The sequence below is a fragment of the Bos indicus x Bos taurus genome, chromosome 11 (assembly GCF_003369695.1).
Source record: "Bos indicus x Bos taurus breed Angus x Brahman F1 hybrid chromosome 11, Bos_hybrid_MaternalHap_v2.0, whole genome shotgun sequence".
NCBI classification, from domain to species: domain Eukaryota; kingdom Metazoa; phylum Chordata; class Mammalia; order Artiodactyla; family Bovidae; genus Bos; species Bos indicus x Bos taurus.
Window position 1 is genome coordinate 102,403,088 of NC_040086.1, and position 15,958 is coordinate 102,419,045.

Genomic DNA, 15,958 nt, shown 5'->3' on the forward strand with positions numbered 1-15,958 from the left:
GGGCAGCCTGGGGCCAGCACGCACGGCTGGATGAGACGCATGCAGGACACCTGAGTCTCCATCCTGCCAACCTGCGAGGTGGAGGCTGAGGGAGCCCTGGGTTTGGACCTCAGGGCCGCCAGGCTGGGGGCCTGCAGGGTCACTTGGACAAACACCCGTGGAAGGCCCGCGGCCAGCCCCCGGACAGGCTGGTCTCCTTCTGACCACCTGTCCAGGGGCGGCTCCCGTGCTGCTGCAGAGCTGGCTGTGGTATTAAACAGCTACCCACGGGCTGGCATTTTCAGGGCTACCCTGGCTTCCGTGGTCTCTGTGGTGGCTGAGCAAGTTGGGCACTCTTGACATGAATGCCCGCATGTGGCTGAGGTCACCTAGGCCCTGGGACAAAGAGAAAGCTGTCTGCCATGTGGGCAAGGACACAGGGGTGCAGGGGCCTCAGACAGGTCTGTTTCAGAAGGTGGCCTCCACAAGAGCTTTTGTTCCTGCGGAAAATTTGCATCTCAGGAAGCTGTTGTGACCCTGCCAAGGGGCCTGCCCGGGGCCCTGGGCGACGTGGTGTGGAGCGGTCAGGAGCTGACGTCTGGAAGCACGTGGCCTCATCAGGAGACCTGCCTGAACTGGAAACACAGAGGCGGCCAGCTGAGCCCTGGCCACCTGCGGAGAACACCCTGGGGCCTGGGGAGGACAGGGAGGGCGGCGCCGGAGGAGGGGGCCACAACCGGGACCCGACCCACCACCAGCACTCTGGGCGCGACCTCGCGTGACCCGCCAAGCCTCACCCCACATCTGGGAAAACAGGCAGGGATGCGGTGAGCCCAGCACATGGCACTCCGGCCCCTCCGCGGCCCCTCCGGTGCCGGCGTGCTGGCTCAGGCCCCCCTCACAGCACCGCACTCCACAGGCCCAAGCGGGCTCAGCCCCGATGCCCCACACGTGGACCGTGACTTGGGCTCCCGGCAGTCACCGACCACTCCCAGCTTCCCCCATCGGCAGCCTCTTTAAGCCTCCCTCACGCACGCTGGTCCCCACTGGACTTTGTCATTCAACCTAAGAGAGTGCCCCAACAGGAGAGCTGCTGGGCTCCCCGGGTTCACTGGAGTGTGAGTTTGAGGGTTCCCTCCTCACGGATGGATGTGTCCTTGCCAAGAGGAGGTCACAGCCTAGTGGAGGGCAAAGGACCCTGGGACCACAGCCCCCTCCCCAGTAAGTGGAGCCTTCCAGCCCCTGAAGGGCAGCAGAACCCGCCCCCTCCTAGCTCTGCGGAGAGCCTCCAAGCAGGCCATGCTCCAGGGCAGGACCTGTGACCAGAGACGGCGTGAGTCCTGGGTGGCACTGGGCACCTCGACCATGACACCAGCGAGTAGTGATCCGTGGTGGCCGCCAAGTTCAAGGAGCAGGGTGGGCAGCACAGAGGGGCGGGGGAGGCAAGCTGGACCGAGGGTGCTGGCCGACGGCTGGTCAGCCCCAGGACAGCCAGCTGCCTGCCACCGAGGCCTGGCCGCACTGGCCCGAGCTGAGGGATGGGTGGGCCTGGGAGATGGTGCAGCCCCAGGGTGCCGGGGTCCCGCTGGGCCTGGCAGAGCCTGCTGTGTCCTGGGGCCAGGCAAGCAGGACCCCCTGGGGTCGGGGGAAGGAGAGTGGATCACCTTGAGAGATGGGAGATTGTGCTGAGGCCTCCCCAACTCACAGAATTAGCCAGTAATCACCGGCTGGCTGATTTTCTAAACTCACCCCCAGACACACAATTGCAGCCAACAAGATACGCAATCAGCCTCGCTGATTTGGTTCAGCGAGGGCCAGAGAAGTGGAGGGGGCGGAAAGCAAGCAGTTTCGTGGACCCCAGCTCCTCGGCTCCAGCGGTCTTGACCAGGCCAGGCAACAGCCTGGGTTCTCCCCTCCGTGGGGGGGCTTTCTCTCCACTCCCCCCAGGCAGCTGCAGCGAGAGAGGCCAGGTCCCAGCCACCAGCCCGGGGTGGGGTGGTGGGTCGTCTAAAGCGTTCAACGCAGCAGCTTTGTGTGTGCAGCCCCAGGGCCCAGGGCGGGTGCAGATTTGGCGGGCGCTGCCCTTCCTGCCACGCTCCTCCCACAACAGCCCAGGCACCGCTGTCAACCCTGGCCCAGGACCATTTCTAGCACCGGCTCCAGCCCCCCGTCCCCAGCCATGGGATCGAGGCAGCACAAGCCTACCACCTGCGGCAGGGTCCTATCCCTCACCTTCTAAGCGTCCAAGTAAGACGTCTAAGGGTCAGGGTGCGTCCACCTGTCCCCCTGGGGCCTCAGTCAGGCTTCTGAAAGAGCTGAGCCCCTGTCCCATCCCCCTGCCTCCCTCCTGGGGTGTTGGGTTAAGGCTGCCCAGAGCTCAGATAGGGTTCCTCCAGGTGGGCCCAGAACCCCGAGTCTCCAGAAAGGGACACGCAGAGGCCAGAGAGGAGTGAGCCCCTGACCAGCCTGGCTCAAAGACTGGCACCACCTTCACAGTGGCTGAAAGGTAGCGGGACTCAGACAGGGTCACCCTGCCATACCAGAGTGGAGGGGCACTCCTCCCAGGAACCCAGTGCTTCCCAGATCCCGGGGCGGACGGGAACAGCTAGGAGTCCAAGCGTTAAAAGCCAGGCAGCCTCTGCCCCGGACCCCCAACAGGCCCCGTGAGGGGAGCACCGAGGCCCCCACCTCGAAGACAGAGGTCCGTCCTACCCCGGCACCTCCTGGCCTAGAGACAGGCCTCCCCGATGGATGTCTCTGGAGCTCCTGGGACCAGTATTGCAGGGGCAGACAGTCCCACACCCACCTCTCGGGGAGCAGGCCCAGGACACAGGAGTCTCAGTCCAGGGAGCCCCTGCCCCCGCCAGCCCCAGCGCCGTTATTTAGAGATCGCACAGGCCGGGAACCTCACAGAAACAAACCCAGGCAGGCGCCCGCACTGTGAACGGAACTGGTGCCATGTGCCCAGTGAATCGCATCAACTGCACAAAAGCTACACAAGCTTTGCTTCCTCCAGGAAATCGCTCTCCTCTTTAATCCTCAGCCTCCGCTCCCCACCAGCCTTCGCTGGAATTAGACCACAGCTGCAGCCCAAACCCAGAATAAAACCCCGCCCGAGTGTGTGGCACGTGCTGCCGAAAAGGTCCCGTTCCCCTGGTCTCAGCAGGCGAAGAAGTCGGGGAAGATGCTGTCCACCTCATCCCGCAGGACTGGGCTGGAGCAGCTCCCATCCGAGCCCCACGGCTCCAGGGGCCCGTCCGGGGACTCCTCCTGGGGGCCAGACTCGGGGTCTCCCAGGAAGCCCGGCTCGAGCCTGTCCAGCGGGCTGTTCCTGGTGGCTACCCGAGAAGGGGCGCCGCTGCCTCTGCCCTCCAGGGACCCTGGAAGCAGATGGGACGTGTCAGCAGAGCAGACAAGGACCCCAGGACCCATGGTGGGCAGGGTAGGGTCAGCGTAGAGAAGATGACACCCTTCCCCCCACCCATCTGTCCCACCCCACCAAGAAGTCCCCTGCTCATCCTCAGAAGGGCCCCTGACCAGGTGGGTGGGCCCACTCCTGCTGGCCCTGCTCAAGACCCCTGGGAGGGCCAGAACCAGGGAGGTGCACCCCCTCCACGCCAGATCCTGCACACGCTCGACTCACCCCGCACCCACGTGCCTCTGTGGGCACGAGTTCTTGGGGGAAAGCTCTGAAGCCGACTTGCAGCCACCGACACCCAGCACTCACACACTCTCACCCACAGATGCCCACCGCCGATCAGCATGCACCTCACCTGCCATCCCCCCCACCGACCCAGGGGTCCCCAAAAACACCAGCAGAGAAGGGAACGAGAACTCAGATGCAGACACTGGAAGCTTGGCGTCACTCGGCAAGCTGGGGCCCATCTCCCCACGGTCCCAGCTGCCTGCCCCCAGCCCTGCCTGAGGACCAACCCAGGCTCCAGGTTGGGGGTGGTAGGAAAGCGGTCCACTCACCCAACCACCAGTCAGGCCCAGGGCTCAGCAGAACAGACGCACCATCTGCCACGTCACATCCCGACACAGACCTGGACAGGACGAGAAGGAAGCCCCACCCCGGTCGTCCCAGGTGGACCCTGGGCCTTGCACCTCGAGAGGAGGGCGTGGGCCCGGAAAGGCAGCTTACTGATGGGCTGCTCCCTCCCGCCGGACCCTGCCCACCCAGCCCGCTGCCAGCTCCTCTCCAGCCCCCCGAGAGCTCTCAGCCCACGCCCCAGCTGGTGGAACTCACAAAACACAAACTCATTTACCATCAACCAAAACAGACGACAATTAGGGAGACAGTAGTGTTTCCCAACACACACAGACTACAAAGCCACACGGCAGAGTCTGGCCACCCGGGCACAGCAAGGACGGGACGGGCAGAGACCTCCTGGGCAGCGGGTCCGGGCAGCCGGGGCCGGGGGCGGGGGTCTGGGAGGAGGCCTTGGCAGCTCATGCACACGCACCCGGGCACCCACCTGGAGTCCGGCATCAGGGCCTTGTCAGCCCTCGTAGTGGGGGGCCCCGCCTGGCCCAGGCAGCTCCGGGGCTCCTCACTCACCAGTGGGGAAGGGGACTGCTGCGAGCGGACCGGCCACAGAGGGGACGGCCTCAGGACCTTGGGGGGTCTCGGGCCTGGGGACTGGGGGACGAGGCTGGGTGACTCTACGAGGGAAGCAAGGAGTGGGTAAAGAAGAATGAGCCCCCCCCGCCAAAGAAGACCGCAGCCCCTGCCCATTGCGTCCCGCACAGGGAATGCCTGAGGCTCGGGAACCTGGTGCCAACAGGCAACCAGGAGAAGGTAAGGGTCCAGAGCTGAAGCACTCCACACCTGAGGCCAGGGAGGCCGCCTGCAGGACGTGGCCGCTCGGCCTCAGGCCAAACAGGTGCGGCTCAGACCCCAGGACCCTCACGCTCCACCGCCTCCTCTATCTCCAGGACCCGTCTACCCTGCTGTGTGACTCCTCCATCCCCACACCCCGTGTACAGCTCTCAACTTTCCCTGGAGGCCCAGCTCTGCTTGGAGAAGAAAACGGTAACCCACTCCAGTATTCTCGTCTGGAGAATCCTACGGACAGAGGAGCCTGGAGGACTACAGTCCATGGCGTCGCGAGAGTCGGACACGACTCAGTGACTAAACCACCACCAGCTCTCCTGCCGGCCCTGACCACAGCAGGACCCCTCCCCGCCTGGGTGGGCACGCACAGTCTCGCCTCCTGCGGCACTCGGGAGCGGCAGTCATGGTCCGGGGAGCCACCCACAGCTGGGTGTCCAGCACAAGGGGGACGTGGTCATCGTGGCGGCCTCATGCACCTGGCTGTGGACAGCATGAGGGGAGGACGGGGACCCACTCACACTCACCAGGCAGCGCTGGTGGCCTGTCCAGCATGTCGGCCACCCCCGACAGGGCCTCACCCTCGTCCACAGCCGCAGCCTCACAGCTCGGGGGGGCCTGATGACTGCATGGTGTGCAAAGACAAAAGGAGAGCCTCTGAGTGGTCTGCACGCACCCCCCCCACCATGGCCCCCGGCCCCACGGGGACACTGACATCACACTGGATGTTCCTACGCCGGCGTCCGGGGCGCCTGCCGGGGCCTGACTCGCCAGGGCCAGCTGCAGGACATCCGTCTGCCATGCGAGCCACGGCTCCTTGGAGGAAGTGAGAGCCTGAAGTGGAGACAAACAGCAGAAATGCAACCGAGACTGTCAACCGGAAAACACGCACGCAAGGCAGGCTGTGGTCGGCCCTGGACAGCCCGCCTGGGGTCGCAGAGATCCACCCTGAGCACAGACCCTGTGCTCCGGACTGGGGGGAGGGAGGCTGAAGTTGGTGCCCCCCCGGGGGAGGGGGGTACTTTTACCTATGCCAGCTTTGGCACCATGGGCGATGGCAAGGGATGTAAGTGGAAACCACAGTTCATCCCCTGGGTTCCCAGAGGAGGTGTGATACGCAAACGGAGGTGTGTCTACTGGAAACAGCAGCCCTGGGCATGCGGGGCGGGGACGCCAGGGAAGCCAGGCCGCCCAGTGGTCAGAGCTGCGGGGGGACAGAGGGGGACTGGGAGCAGGGAGATGCCCATGGCTCCTCCGCAGAGGGCTAACCCGGCGGTCACAGGACGACTCACAGCCTGCTGCTCCCAGCCGGGCACCAGGGTGCCTGCCAGCTGGAGGAACTGCACTGCCATCTCCAGGACCGAGGCCATGTCCTCCCGCCGGCCGTCAAACCGCGGCAGCAGACCCCGCAGGTGCTCACAGCTCAAGGAGATCCGCTTCCTGCTCGCAGAGAAGGGACCCCCGACTGTAGGGTTGTCTGGCTTGGCCAGGAAACGAGAGGACAGCCCCAGAAAGCCTTGAGCCCTTCAGGAACCAGGTCAGAGCACTGCCCTGGCCCCAGGGGCCCTGGACCCCAGCTGCAGGCTTAGCAGGGCGTCTGCCACAGGCCACCACCAAGCCTAGACCACCACCCCTGCCTGGAGCGGGGACCGGCCCCAAATGTACAACCTCGAGTGGTCCTGAACTTCACGTCAAAGAAAGGGCTGCACTGGTGGCCCTCCCCCAGCACGAGGGCTATATTTACCTTGAGAACTCGCTACAGCGTGCCCTTACCAAACAGCTGTCTGAAACTAGGCGGCGGGCGCAGACCTGACCTCCTCGGACCCCCGCCCCCACCGCGCGGCCGCCACGACGGCCCCCACCTGCGCTCCCTCTCGCTGAGCACGTTCCGTGGCAGGTGGGAGCCGGGACCCTCCGCCACCGCAGGCCCCTTGGTCTGGCCCGAACCCTGGCCAGGGTGGTCCTCGCAGCAGACCTGGGTGCTCGATGGGAAAGGGCCACTGCCGCGAGAAAAGACACGAGCGCGGGGCTCTGTGACCCCAGAAAACGCCCCTAGCGCCCAGAAGCGGTGATGAACGTCTTAGAGGGGGTGGGCTCAGGACAAGGGCCTAGAACACGGCCCTGTAGGTCCTGCCTCTTGGCACCCCTCTGTCTTCCCCCCGCAACCTTCAAAGACCCGGGGGTCGGGGTGGGCCCCAAGCGGGCCCTGCTGGGTGGGGCTAGGACTCAGTTTCATTTCAATTGGAAAGAAGAGTCGGGCCCGGACCACCACCCGCCCCCCACCCGCCCAAGCATCCCTGGGCAAGGGCGTCCCAGCTGATCCCTCCAGCAACCGCTCCCCAGTTCTCACCTGCATCCCCGGGAAACTCGCGGAACCCCAGCGCGGGGCTCAGGAGCCCGGGACGCCATGAGCGCGCGCACAGCTGCGGAAGAGAGCCGCAAAGCCCTGGACCCTGCCACGTGCGCCCCGCCCCACGCACGCCGTCCTCCCAGCCACGCCCCCTCACGTGCGTTCTACCCGCCCCCACGTGCTTCCCGCCGGGACGGAGCCTGCCCCGCCCCCGCGTGCTCTGCGCCACCTCCACCCCGCTGCCCTACTTCTGCCCCCCTTCCTGCGGTGAGGTCCCTCTGTTGGAGAAATTGCCAGAAAGGCACACCTGGGTTAGTGCCCAAGATGGACAGTCCTCCCCCACCGCTTCCAGCTGGGCAGCCCAGCTTCCCACTGGAGTGGGGGTCTCCTCTCACCTGCCCACCGTGGGCACCCTCAGGTGCCAGTCCCGAGCTGGGGCTCTCCCCTGAAGGATCTCACAACTGAGGGTGGGGGGCAGGGGGCAAGGACTGAGGGTGGAGGGAGGGGCCGGACAGGGTCCATCAGGGTGAGGACCGAACTGCGCAAAGCTTCTCAGGGAAGGAGCCCAGGTGGGTTCCTGGGCTGGCAAGTGGGCCTGGTGGGCAGGGAGGACCGCCTCTGTGGCAGGAAGCGTTGGTCTTACCTGAGAGCGGAGGAGGGAACTACAGGGCCGGGGGGATTAGAGGAAGGTTTTAGGATTCTTGTGGGCCCCCTTGGAGGCAGGGGTGAGAGGCTGGGGGAGCTACATGCAAGAGGAGCTGGGAGGCTGGTCAGCAGAGATCGCGGGACTTCGGCTGGTTAAGGATGGGCAGAGAGCCTTCACCCGCCTCTGAGGGCCTGCAGGTGCCCCTATCCCAAATCTCATCCTTGTCCAGGGGCGTTCTGCCTAAGCCAGTGCCACCACTGACCTAGGAGCCAGGGGCATCCCCACACCTCCCAGGCCTGTCTCTGATCCCATCCACCCTCTCTCTGCCCTCCCTAGCTTCTGGCTTACTGCAAGGCTGGCTGGCCTTCCTGCCCCTTCCCCCTGGGCCGTGGCCCACCCGCCTGCCCTCTACCTGCCCTCTGATTTTCCTGCCCTGACAGGGCCCTTGGCTCAGGCCTCGCTGCACGGAGCCGCTGTCTCCAGCAGGTTGGTGCGGGCAAACCTCCCTTTGCCCACTCCTGACGCTCAAGTGTGAGTGGCTGGGTCTCCAGGCCTGTGCTCCTTGCTGGATCTCTGGGGGCTGGCCCAGTGCTGGGCGTGCGGCCCACTAAGTCCGGTGGAGGGATGACGGAAGAAGGGAGGGAGGGAGGGGAAAGTGGAGACGCCGCCTCTTTCAAGGAGGCAGACTTCTAGCAGGAGAAGAGGGTACTAAGTCCTTATTTCAGTCGGGAGGATGTCAGAGCTCATGCTGAAGGGGGCTGCTGGGGACGTGCGGGGCCCTTCCTGGGGGAGGCCACGGTCGGGGAGACCTCATCTCCCAGGAGGGGAAGCAGAAGGGAGCTGGGGCAGGTGTCCCTGCGGTGAGTGGAGTCCACCCCAGGTGGTCGTCCTGGGACAGGGCCAGGGGCCAGAGCAGAGCCTCTGTCCCAGGAAAGCGAGAAACCTGTCTGCAACTGAGGAGGGGCTGGGGGCTACAGGAGGGCGTCCTCAGGTGGACTGTGGACCGTGGGGACGCCCGGAGATGGCTGAAATGTGGCCCTGGAGGTCCTGAGAGCTGATGGCTTGGGCCTGACTCTCCAACCCTGCTCAGCTCCACAGCCTGAAGGCAGCACGGAAGAGGGGCCGGTCAGCGCAGGCCAGGCCACAGGTCAGACGCTGGAGGACGGGTGGGGGCCATGACCCAGGGCCTGCGGTGTCAGGCCATGCAGGAGAAAAGGGAGGAGGCCAGGGCCTGGGATGAAGCGGGCGCTGAGCAGGGGACCCAAGTCACAGTCAACGGCGATACTAAGAAGGTGTGTGGATCTGATGTCAAGTCTGGGAGCAGGGAGACCCGGTTACGCCCAGCCCACAGCCCGGCTTCTGGGCTGAACCCAAGAAAGGCTGGGGACGGTCAGTTCTGCTAGCACCTAGGGTCCGGGGTTTATCGGAGGTGTAAGGAGAAGCCAGGCTCCGTGCCCTGGGAGTGTTCCTGGTGTCCAAGGGAGGGCGGTGCTGGAATAGACCCCACGGAGAACATTGGCTGAGAGTGTGCAGGGGTCCCTGGGCCAGGGGGGCCGGGGGCAGGTGGGCTCCCTGCTCCCGGCTGGGGATGGATGGACAGGCCGGTGTTTTGGGGCTTGGCTCCTCCATGGCAGAGGGAAGCTGTGTTTTGTTTTCCTTGATGATGTCAGGAATGTTACCAGGCTTGTCTGTTTCCCATCACTGACAGAGCCGGCTAGTCATCTCGTTGACCAACCAGCAGGGCACCTCCAAGGGGTCTGTAAGATGGACACACACTGGCGGGAGTCCTGCTGGGGGTGGGGCGGGGCTGGGGCAGGGGTGGGTGGGACCGCTCAGGAGGGAGCAGGGAAAGCCCCCAGGGTGCAAGACTGCTGGTGAGCCGGTTGGGGGTGCACGCTGCCCTCCGGAGGACTTTGGGGCGATCCATGCCTTCACGGAGTGCCCCCTCCAGGAAAACCATGATGTTGAGCTTGCCATCTCCTGGGAGTAAACAGAGATGGGACCTCAGGAGCAATGCAGGCGTCAGGACCGCAAAGTACCTGCCATGCGCCCTCCCAATCAGCGGGTCCAGCCCTGCCCTGGCAGCCCCTACCCTGACCTCCTCAGGGGGGTGGGTTGGTGCCCAGGGCCTTGAGAAGAGCTGCCTGGGTGGTGCTGGCTCAGTGGCCCCTGCCCCATCTGGCGCCCCAGCCCCTCGCCCTCTTTTCAGAGGCTGCTCTCTTGCCCCTGTGTCTGTTTTTCTGCCTTTGCTTCTCTCCATGCTCCTGGTTCATTCACTGAGGGTGAGGACAGACCTGGGGGCTCTACCTGTAGGACTCTGCATGGGGTGCGGGGAGGGACCCGGAGCCAGGATGTCCGTGTTAGCCTGTGGTGGGTGTCACCAGTCAATCCCTCTGCTTCCTGAGCATCTTCCCTTGGGTGGTGGAGCTGCAGCAGGGTGCAGCCCAGCCTCTCTGCCTGTTTGCAAGATGCTCGGGGTGGGGCTGGGGCTCACTGCGTAGGCCTGGTGGGCGGGGGCGGGGGGGGGGGGGCGGGTCGCTCACTCCCGCCTCCAGCGCTCTGACCTCCCCTCCCTCTCCAGGCCCAGGGGCCTCCCAGGGGTGAGGCTGATGCGGATGGACACACGGGGTCTGTGGGCTGGTGTCTGCAGGAGTGACCGGTGCCGTGGAGGGCTGGGGGAGGGCGAGGAGGGGGGCGCAGGAGAGATGGGGGCGGGTCAGATGCTGACCGGCCGCCCCTCCCGCCCCAGAGGCGGGCAGGGTCAGCTGCGCAGGCACCCTCACCCGTGAAGCGCGCAGAGGCCCCCAGCCCCCTGGGAGCGCCTCCCACCGTGGAACCCTGCCCCCGGTGGGGGGTGGTCTTTGGGATTTGGGGGGTTTTTTTTAGCATTTGAAGAGCCTGTGCCCCGGATCTCAGGGTCTCAGGGTCTCAGGATTAGGCTGTTCGGCAGATGGGACGCGGAGGGACCACAGCCCCGTCCCTCGCGCGGTTCCCGGCATGGCCAGCAGGGGGCGCGCCCGCACCGGCGCCGAAACCATCCCTGGAACAGGATTTTTTTTTTTTTCCCACCCCCACCGAAATCAGAGAAATGTTTCAGGGCACAGCTCTGGGAGAGGGGTGGAGGGGAAGAAGTCTCCTGTCGCTCCCGGTGTGTCCCTTGCCTCCCAGTCGCAGCCGCCGCCAGCCCAATGCCGCTTCACGACGGGGTGCGCAGGGGTCCAGGAGATGTCTACAGCGGGGTGCAAGGCGGCGGCCACACCAACCGGACCTTCGTGTTCGACGACGGCCAGTGCGCCCCCAGGTACGGTCTGCCGGGCCCCCCCCACCGCCCATGAGGAGGGACCCCAGATGGAGTTCATGCCACCCTCCCAGGACCCCTCATCCTCAGAATCCCCACTTCCCTAGCCGCCTGCCCCTCTACCCCCATCCTTCCCCCCAACCTCCACCACCACGGTGAGCTTACGTCCCTACGGAGCCTGGGGAGCGTGGGGGAGAGGGCTGCCCCTCAAGGCCGGGTGGCAGCACGCTGGGCACTTACACTCAGATCACCAGCAGGTGCCCAGACTCTCTGTCTGCACCGTTGATGGAGGGTGGCCACGGCGTGGCCAGGCTTACATACATCTCCCAGGCACCGGGAGGCGCAGACGCTGCAGGCAGGAAGCTGGGATGCCCTCTGTGCCAGAGGGGCCGGGCACTGTGCCGGCCTCCCAGCCCCCTCTCTGGTCTGGCCTGGGGAAGGAGCCTGTGGGACGGCCTGGCCCAGGCCAGCAAGGCTCTGGGGGGGAGTGGGGTTTCCCCGCTTCCCAGGGCAGGGGTGGGGTCTGGTCCCGTGGTGCTCGCCGGCCAGTCACTTCTCTGTCCACGTGTGAGGAGAGGGCTGACTAGCAGGGCCTTCCAGGTGGCCGGGAGGTGACCTTCCCTGTACATCCACGGTGCCACGTGGCCCCTGCTGACCAGCACCAAGGGTACAGCGCTGGCGGGGGCCCTGGAAGGGCAGAGCAGTGACCATCCCAAGGGGCTTTGCCCCAGGGCCCTTTCCTGGGACCCTCCCCCGACCCCACCAGCCCCCAGAGGGTCGGCACTCACAGGTACTCCTCACCCTCGGCCAGGAGCCAGACTCCAGGTCAGCCACAGCCACTGCCCAGCACGAGCCTCCCTAGCTCAGCAACACCCTGGCCTCTGGCCCCCACTCGGTCCGCCGTTCTAAGGCCAGAGAAGGGGTGGACACCTGGTTCAAGGCCAAGCCCTGTGGCCATTTTCTGTGGGACTCAGTTTCCCCACTTGTCAAGTAAGGAATGGAGCGGATGGTCTTGAAGGGAGGGCCGTGTGTGCTGAGTGACCAGGGTCGGGAGTGGAGGCTTCTGGCCACATGTCCAGGGTCAGGGTGGTCCCTCGGCAGGGACAACACCAGCCTGGCACCTGTGGGGTCCTGGGGGCACAGCCTGAGGCCAGTGCTCTGAGAGCAGGCCGCCCGGTGAAGTCCTTGGGAAGCAAAATTAACCCCATGAAGTAGGCACAGTCTGGACCTCCCCTGGGTCGCTCTGAGGGTCAACCAGGTAACATCCATCAAGCTCAGAGTAGGTGACCCCGAGAGGGTCTTGCACCATCACGGTCTGACTGCCCCTCTGCCCATCTCCCTGCTTGGAAGGGTGTCGCCCATCTTCCTGGTGACCAGTGTCCCACTCCTCCCGCTGTCCTGGACGGCCTGCTCCAGACGAGGTGGGGGCTCTGCGTCCTGAGGTCCAGGCTGGGTGGGCTTAGTCCCCCGGATGCCTCCATCTCCCCCTGGACAGTGCCCTTCCCCTGGCCGGAGCTGGCCTCTGTCCCTGCAGGATTCCCAGTTGTGCTGCAGGCATCTGGGGTGGCTGCCAGGGCCGAGGGCACGTCAGGCAGGCCAGGTGGGGACCCCTGCAGGGAAGGTCAGGCCGGGTGAGGGGGAAACCTGGCTGGGCTTCAGTGGGGCCTGTGGCCAAGGCCAGCAGCTCAGGGAGACGGGCTTCAGCTCTGAGAGAGGAGGTGGGGGAGGGTGCAGGTGGGGAGTGGGGGGCATTCCACCCCCATCTGACCCCCGGCCCTGCCTGGTCCCCGGGCTGCCCCCAGGCTGTGAGGCCTGGTATGGGGGGTCCCAGGAGGACTCCAGGCCGCAGGCGTCTTGGCCCTGGTGCCTGGTTCCCTGTCTGAACCCCAGGGCCTCCCCTCTGTGCCCAGGGGTCCCCTGCCTCGGCTGTCCCCCGCGGTCCCTGGGCACTGTCCTTCCAGCCCTGCTCCATCCCCAGGTCCTGACATCTCTGCCCTGCAGGTGGGAGAGGGAGTGGCTAGGGCACCCCCAGATGCCCCAGAGCTGGCTGGTGCCCGCCTCTTGCCAGCAGCCTTAGGGCGCTGCTTGTGTCCAGGTGCCGGTCTCTGTCACCTGTGTCCTTATGCCCGGCTCTGCCCACCGTCCGTGTGGGTATCCCAGCCTGTCTGAGAGCCTGACTAACCCTGAATTACCCTGGCACGGCAGGGGTCAAGCCTTGTTAGCACAACTTCCCCTCTCCTTGGAGGGTTTCCTGACTGAACTCCCCCCAGGGCCAATGTGGGACCCTCTGGGCCCTGATGCAGAGGGCACAGATCCAGGGCTGGCATCCCGCCAGGGTCCATGTCTGGCTGGAGGTCCATATTAGGGAGGCGTGCCTGCAGGGCAGCCGGAAGTGGCCGAGATTCTGTGGGAAAAGGCCTGAGGTCCAACGCAGCCCTGTCCAGCCAGAGCCGGCTTCCTGGTGTAGGGGCTGGAGGGAACTCGGGGGTCTGCCTTTGGCTGCAGCTCGGGTGGGCAGAGGTGAGTGAGCCGGGGATGGGGGGGTGGTACCTGCACAGGACTCTGCTTGTGTCCAGGTGCGGCTGCGGGTGTCACCGTGTCCTCACGCATGGCTCTGACCACTGTCCACGTGGGTGTCCCGGCCTGTCTGAAAGTGAAAGTCACTCAGTCGTGTCCGACTCTTTGTGAGTCCATGGACTATACACTCCATGGAATTGTCCAGGCCAAAATACTGGAGTGGGTAGCCTTTCCCTTCTCCAGGGTATCTTCCCGACCCAGGAATCGAACCAGGGTCTCCTGCATTGCAGGCGGATTCTTTACCAACTGAGCTACCAGGGAGGCCCGTCTGAGAGTCTGACTAACCCTGAGTTACCCTGCGCGGCGGGAGTCCAGCCTTGTTAGCACAACTTCCCCTCTTCTCAGAGGGTCTCGTGACTGAACTGTGACCTCTCCCCTGAGGTTTCTTGTTCCATCTCCGCGGCCGTGGGGCTTCGCCGGCTGTTCCCGGGTGCGTGGAGTCTCTGGGTGGAGCCTGCAGGCAGTGTGGCCCAGGAGCAGCGCCTGATGACATGGGTGTTTTTAAAGGAGTCGTGGGGACTCTCCCAGGCTGTGTGCTCGGGTGGGCCAGCCACGTTTGCCAAAACCTCTTCCTCCTGCGGAGCCGAGGGATGGGCACATCTGGCCCATACCAGCTGCCAGCAAGTTCAAACTTGAGATAGAAGGCCCGCTCCGGACTGCGGTTCCTGGGAATGCCTGTCCCAGGAGGTCTGCCCTGTGCTTTGGACTTCCCACGGAGGGGTGTGTTCCTAGGTTCCTCCTGCAGTCTCTCTGGCTGTGGTCAGCTTGTCCTTCATGGGCCAATGAGGCCCGGAAGCCACCCTGCGGTGCCAGCCTTGCGGGCCTGGATGCTGCCCGCATGTTGACAATGACGTGACCAGAAACCCCGCTCCTGCCTCCACCCCAAGACAGGCCCCGCCTGGGCCTTCAGCCGCCTTCACAGAGACCCGGATTCCGGGCCGGAGGCCGCTGCTGGACGCCTCTTGGCAGGTGTCTGATCTTGGGAAAAGCTCAGAGTCTCAAACCAGAGGAAGAGGCCCCGGCTGCCGGGTGAACGCAGAATTTAACCCCGTCTGGCAGACACGGGAGCCCCTAGGGTGTGGGGAGGGGGAGCCCTAACATGTTGGCAGGTTGGAGGAGGGGGGCAAGGAAGCCAGCAGGGATCAGATTCTCAGGGACTCGGGGCTCTAAGGAGAGGGCCCTGTGTTATGAGATGTCCTGTGTGGGCAGGGTGTCCCTATCTGGGCCCCAGCCCCCAGACGAGGCCCAGGCGCCCCTGCAGGCCATGCCAGCCGTGGGGCCTAGGGCTCAGCAGGAACACAGCGGTGCCTTCTGCAGCTGTGGGAATGGGGAAGGCAGGGCAGCTTTCCACCTGCAGGTGGACCCCACCCACTCAGCCCAGGCCTGTCTGTGGTCCCCCCAACATCTGCCCCCACCAGCAGCCACCCTACATCCAGCCAGGGGACAGGCAGCCAGGTGGCGAGTGCTGGGCCTGTGATCTGGATGTGCACTCACTGCCTGGCCCCGAGGGGCCTGGGCACGCTGCAACCACTCAGGGGACTTGCAGCAGGGGCCCTCCACAGAGGCAGGCCCCAGTTCAGGTGGGCGGCCGGGCGGGGTGGGCGCTGCAGTCCCCATGGCTTCTGCTTCCCTGTGTCCTGAAGGTGGGCCCGAGGCTTGGGGAAGGCCAGGGAGCGGGGAGGTGATGGACATGCCCGAGGCCCCGTGTCTACAGGGATGCCAGGCCCCTCCTCGTGTCCCCTGGGCTTGCTTGGCGCACGGGAGAAGCTGCTAGGAGGAGTCTCTTTGGTGGCTCCAGAGCTTGAACTCAGCTCAACGATGCGTTTTGAGCTTTCAACTTTGGATTCTGATATCCCTCAGAGTGGGTGGTGATTGGCCATCCTCAGCGTTGACTCGAAGCCCCCTCCCCTAGTGAGAGGGTGGATATTTCCCGGAGACCGCCCCCCCTCCCCCCACGACCACCACCAGCTGCTGGGCAGCTTGAGCAGCTCTGGCTTTTTAATTACAGGACAGAGGAAGCACTTAGCTTTTCTGTCGTGGTCAGCAGAGAGTGGCGGCGGCTTTCTGCTTCCCTGGGCACCGAGCCCAGTGCTTGACTGCCCTCCACCTCCCTGGTGGTGCTGCAGGGTCTGAGGACTCTCCTGGGTGCTGGGCAGTGTGAACGTGGGGTACACACACACGTATGTGTGTGCACATGCACATTGTGTGTTCATCTGCACATCTGCGTGCACACACCGGTCCTTGCACACCTCTGCACACGCACACATCCGCCAT

At 65.1% G+C, this 15,958-nt stretch overlaps 2 protein-coding genes across 2 annotated transcripts in view; one reads left to right on the forward strand and one right to left on the reverse strand.

The window, feature by feature from the left end:
• Positions 1-2,981: 2,981 nt before the first annotated feature.
• SOHLH1 (spermatogenesis and oogenesis specific basic helix-loop-helix 1) lies at positions 2,982-7,256 on the reverse strand. Its single transcript, XM_027554446.1, has 8 exons — positions 7,164-7,256; positions 6,676-6,813; positions 6,106-6,253; positions 5,529-5,647; positions 5,341-5,438; positions 4,458-4,644; positions 3,955-4,025; positions 2,982-3,359 (listed from the first exon to the last, which is right to left on the reverse strand). Exons 1-8 carry the CDS (start codon positions 7,220-7,222, stop codon positions 3,139-3,141), a joined length of 1,041 nt encoding a protein of 346 aa, XP_027410247.1. The 5' UTR covers positions 7,223-7,256; the 3' UTR covers positions 2,982-3,138.
• Positions 7,257-10,910: 3,654 nt separating this feature from the next.
• The window catches only part of KCNT1 (potassium sodium-activated channel subfamily T member 1), a 79,215-nt gene continuing 74,167 nt past the window's right edge, over positions 10,911-15,958 (forward strand). Inside the window, exon 1 of the mRNA XM_027556721.1 lies at positions 10,911-11,110. Within this exon, the coding sequence (XP_027412522.1) occupies positions 10,998-11,110 (113 nt within the window). The 5' untranslated portion in view covers positions 10,911-10,997. The remainder of the gene's footprint in view (positions 11,111-15,958) is intronic.

Coding starts and splice junctions, on each gene's coding strand:
- SOHLH1 (XM_027554446.1), bottom strand. CDS start 7,222: ATGGCGTCCCGGGCTCCTGAGCCCCGCGCTGGGGTTCCGCGAGTTTCC. Junction 6,814..7,163: donor CGAGTTTCCCGGGGATGCAG/GTGAGAACTGGG, acceptor TTCTCGCGGCAG/TGGCCCTTTCCCATCGAGCA. Junction 4,026..4,457: donor GCCCTGATGCCGGACTCCAG/GTGGGTGCCCGG, acceptor CGTCCTGTCCAG/GTCTGTGTCGGGATGTGACG.